The sequence below is a fragment of the Pistacia vera genome, unplaced genomic scaffold, assembly GCF_008641045.1.
Source record: "Pistacia vera cultivar Batoury unplaced genomic scaffold, PisVer_v2 Contig591, whole genome shotgun sequence".
In the NCBI taxonomy this organism is placed as follows: Eukaryota; Viridiplantae; Streptophyta; class Magnoliopsida; order Sapindales; family Anacardiaceae; genus Pistacia; species Pistacia vera.
Window position 1 is genome coordinate 688,042 of NW_022196436.1, and position 3,979 is coordinate 692,020.

At 40.9% G+C, this 3,979-nt stretch overlaps 1 protein-coding gene across 1 annotated transcript; it reads right to left on the minus strand.

The window, feature by feature from the left end:
- Positions 1–732: 732 nt before the first annotated feature.
- On the minus strand, positions 733–1,257 carry LOC116109944. The gene has a single exon (XM_031396179.1). It carries the CDS (start codon positions 1,255–1,257, stop codon positions 733–735), a length of 525 nt encoding a protein of 174 aa, XP_031252039.1.
- Between the last annotated feature and the right edge of the window lie 2,722 nt (positions 1,258–3,979).

Below are 3,979 nucleotides of genomic sequence, written 5' to 3' on the forward strand. Positions count from 1 at the left end.
TTTTACTTCCCTGATGAAGTTGATATTCAGGAGTTTATCAACTTCATCATTGAGTGCTTGAGATCGCTCAGAATCCATCAACATTCTCTTTTGCCTGAATGGTCGAGCTTTTAGGTCGACGTTCAACCGGTGACACATCACCTCAGGGCTGATCCCCACCATGTCTGCATGCACCCAAGCGAACACATCAAGATTCCTTTTTAAGAACCCCACCAACCAATCTACCAACTCATTGCCCAGGTTATTTCCGATCTTCAGAATACGAATTGGATATTCCTGTTGATAGGAACCTCGCGTAGCTCCTCAGTCAGCCCAAGTGTTAGTTCTTCTTTATGGATGCGAGCATCAATTGTATCTTTTAGGGGCCCGAGCTTAGGGTCGATATCTATAATGACCATGGTCTTTGGAAGAGACCACTTTTGAGCTGCAGTCAATGCTTTATTATAACACTCCCTGTAATCTTTTTGACAACTTTTAACCACTCCAATTCTATCCAGAATGGGGAACTTCATTGCCTAGCATCGAACCGAGGAGACTACATTCAGGTCATCCAAAAGTGGCCTTCCCAGTATAACATTAGCCCAACTACCAAGAATTTTGCTATGATTGTTATTATCTAGGGCTCTTCCCCTAGAGTCACAGGTAGGTCTATTGTTCCTTTGGGAACTAGGTTGTCTCCAGTGAAATCATACAATGGTGATTGGCATTGTTTCAAATCTTGCTCGGTGAACCTCATTTCTCGGAAAGCTCATAAGAAGATGACGTTGACCACAATTTGTTGTCAACCATTATCCTATAAACCCTACCGTTATCAACTCTCGTCACGATTATGATCATATCATGGTTATGGCAAGGTACCAGGTCGCTTTCTTCTATTATGAAGCCTATTACTTCACTTTCTGTCTTAGATTGCTTTGGTGGCCTTGTTTCGCTACTCAATACTTTGGGAACTGAGTCTGTCTTAGCATCTTGTGCATATTGTCCACGAGCATGCCTAAAGTTGCCTACAACTTCAGCTCCCCCGTAGATCATTCTTACCATGACATCGTTGACCAGTAGGGGTGGTTGAGGTTGTCCACTCTGGCCATTTTGCTTGTTGGGAGCTTGGTTTCCCTTGACAAACTCTTTCAAATGACCCTTCTTTATCAGGTTCTCAATTGCATCTTTTAGAGCTCTGCAATTGTTGTTGTTATGCCCAATATCTTTGTGGAACTTGCAATACTTTTGCCGATCCCTTCTACTAGGTACTCCCTTCATTTTCTTTGGGGGAGGCGACTTTCTAGCCTTAGACCTCGTAGATATGAGCTACATCCTCCGCCAAAGGAGTATACTTTGCATATCGAGGAAAAGGTTGTCTCTCTCGATGATGACTTGTTCGTTGCCTTTTCTGGAACCTATTTTGGTCCCTATCACCTCAATCTTGGCCTCACCTTTTATCTGATAGGCGGTCTTGCCACTAGTCGGAGGCTCTTCTTGAAAAGCTATCGGCTAAGGCTACTATGAGCTCTTAACTCATTGATGTTTGGCTACCATATGGTAAAATTTGGCCAAACTTACATAGTTTTTACTTTAGAGTTCTTTCCACAACTCCATTTATGGTCTTATTCCAGCGATCAATAAGGTCCAAATTGAATCTTCTAGAGCGTCTACAACTTTGGACTACTTATTCTAGAACCTCGTTAAATACAAGGTCAAAGATTCGTCTTTCTCTTGACGAATATTGCTCAAGTAACTGAGCGGCATGGCGAACTGTCTCCTCATTTGGAATTGCTAGAGATAGAGCGAGGAGAACTACTGCCATGACTGGATTGAGTTCGCCTTAAGCCTTTTGTACCACCTCTTGGCATCTCCTACAAAAGTGATTGCAAAACAGTGATACTTTTCCAAGTCAAAGACTTGATGTAATTCCATCAGGCTGTTGAAGGTATCTAGGTGGTCTCTGAGATCTCCTTTCCCATTGAACTTATTCTCTAGCACCCTGAATCCCTAAGGAAGTGGTGCCTGATGGACTTCCTCCATGAATGGAGAGCTTGTTATCTCTTCCATCGAATTATTCTAGTGGACTCTCAGATCATTGAGCATTCTCTACACCTGATCTAAATCCTCATTATGCAGAGGATTCTACTCGCAAGCTTTGTTCAATCTTACCTTGAGCGGATGAGCCTTGAGAATGATCACTTGCGAGCCTACTTTGTCTTGCACATTAGTGTGAGAGGTGGAATCATGATGGCTGGGGTAGTAGGTGTTGTCATACTCCTTAGCTTGTTGCTAGTGATATTGGTTAAAACTGAAACATCGGTTATTGCCGGATTGGCATACATGGCTGACTGCGTGTGATTGCAAGGTTTGAGCTTCTCTTTGGCATGTATTAAAACTGGTATGTTGTTGCTAGACATTTCATCACTTAGGATGAGAATTCCTCTAACAACCGTTGTTTCATTCTCCCTCATGGGCTGCTTGTTTGGTTGCCTCCTGGGATTAACTTATTCCTGAGATTTGCACTCGTGAGTAAAATGTGCCCATTCTCATCGATGATCGCTCCTTGTTGCTGACAAGCCAGATTGGTCACCAACTGAGTTATTTTGCCTGTTGGGAGTAGGCTCTGTGAAGTGTGGCTAATTGAGGTTTTAGTTGGCATGCTACTCATTCCTTAACTCTACCACATTCTGTTGAACCACCTGTACAACTAGCGACTTTATCATTTCCATCAGTTGGCCCTTTTCTAGGTTAGAGGTTCATGCCCCCAACTAATTGGTGTCCTGCTGCATCGGTGGTACTGGTGGTTGGCCATGATCAGTGGTCTAATTCACCTCTTGGTGGGTAGCTTTCACATCTTCATTGTTTTCAATGGTTGCCTTGGATCTCGTACGAGCCATTGGGGATTTCAGGTGATCAGTTGTTCATTGAAATTGCCTGCCTTTGTCAGAAATAAGAAAGCTAGTCAGGGGCCTTTCTTCTGATGCCAAAATGTTGATACAAAAACTTGTTCCAACCAAAGAGATCCAATTGACCTTGATGGAATCGAAATCGATGTGTGCGTGATTTAAGGAAAATCAGCATTATAATATAAAAGTGCGTTAAAATAAAGAACACAAACAAATTTTAAAGTGGTTCGGCAAGTTAGAACTTAAGCCTACATCAACTATTCTCTTATTGCTTTAGAAAGCTTACAAGAGAAATAAATAGAATGCCTAGAATAAATTGCTATAGTTTGAGGGGGTATTTATACAAGTTTTAGTAAAAGGAAAGATAGATAAGTTTAGGATTGCGATCAGATTTGGCATGCAATCCCGTGATCTTCGTGATTGAGCGCTTAGATTGCGCTGCCAATGGTGCTGATCTTATCCCTTCTGAAATATCCAAGATTAAAGCTTATCTTTGATATGTCAAACGGCTGTTAGGATTGGTCGCTATGACGAGCTTCAATTGGATCAAGCTTACTCTGGATTGTACTGATTCTGGGTCAAGCTTGTTCTTGGATCAAGTTGATTCTGGGTCAAACTACATCTCTACAAGCTCTGGAGGTCTGCGAGCTTTCTAGCAAAATCACATACAACAGTAGGCAACTCCTGAAATTTACAAAAAAGTTATATTTTGAGGTACTAAGTCCAAATTCATTTAATTATTAATTATCAAATTTTTAATAACATAACCCTATATTGGTTTGAATGTATATGAAATATGTTAGTTTAATAAAAGAAACTATGCAATGATACATATTTACTTCAACTACTTGAACCCAAAAAAGTTACTGAAACAATACCACCAAAGACACATTAGGATGAGGCATGTTACAAATGTTGCTCTTTTAAGACGATTTTGTGCCTCTACAATTGAATTTTCGATGCAGCAGACTACTCGGCACGCGTCTTATAAATACAATAGCCCAGACTATCTTTGTACTCTTCTTACAATTGCACAACACAAGAAGATAGAACTTTACACTACCTTGTTAATACCTGATAATCAATAATTAAAC

Coding starts and splice junctions, on each gene's coding strand:
- LOC116109944 (XM_031396179.1), bottom strand. CDS start 1,257: ATGAAGGGAGTACCTAGTAGAAGGGATCGGCAAAAGTATTGCAAGTTC.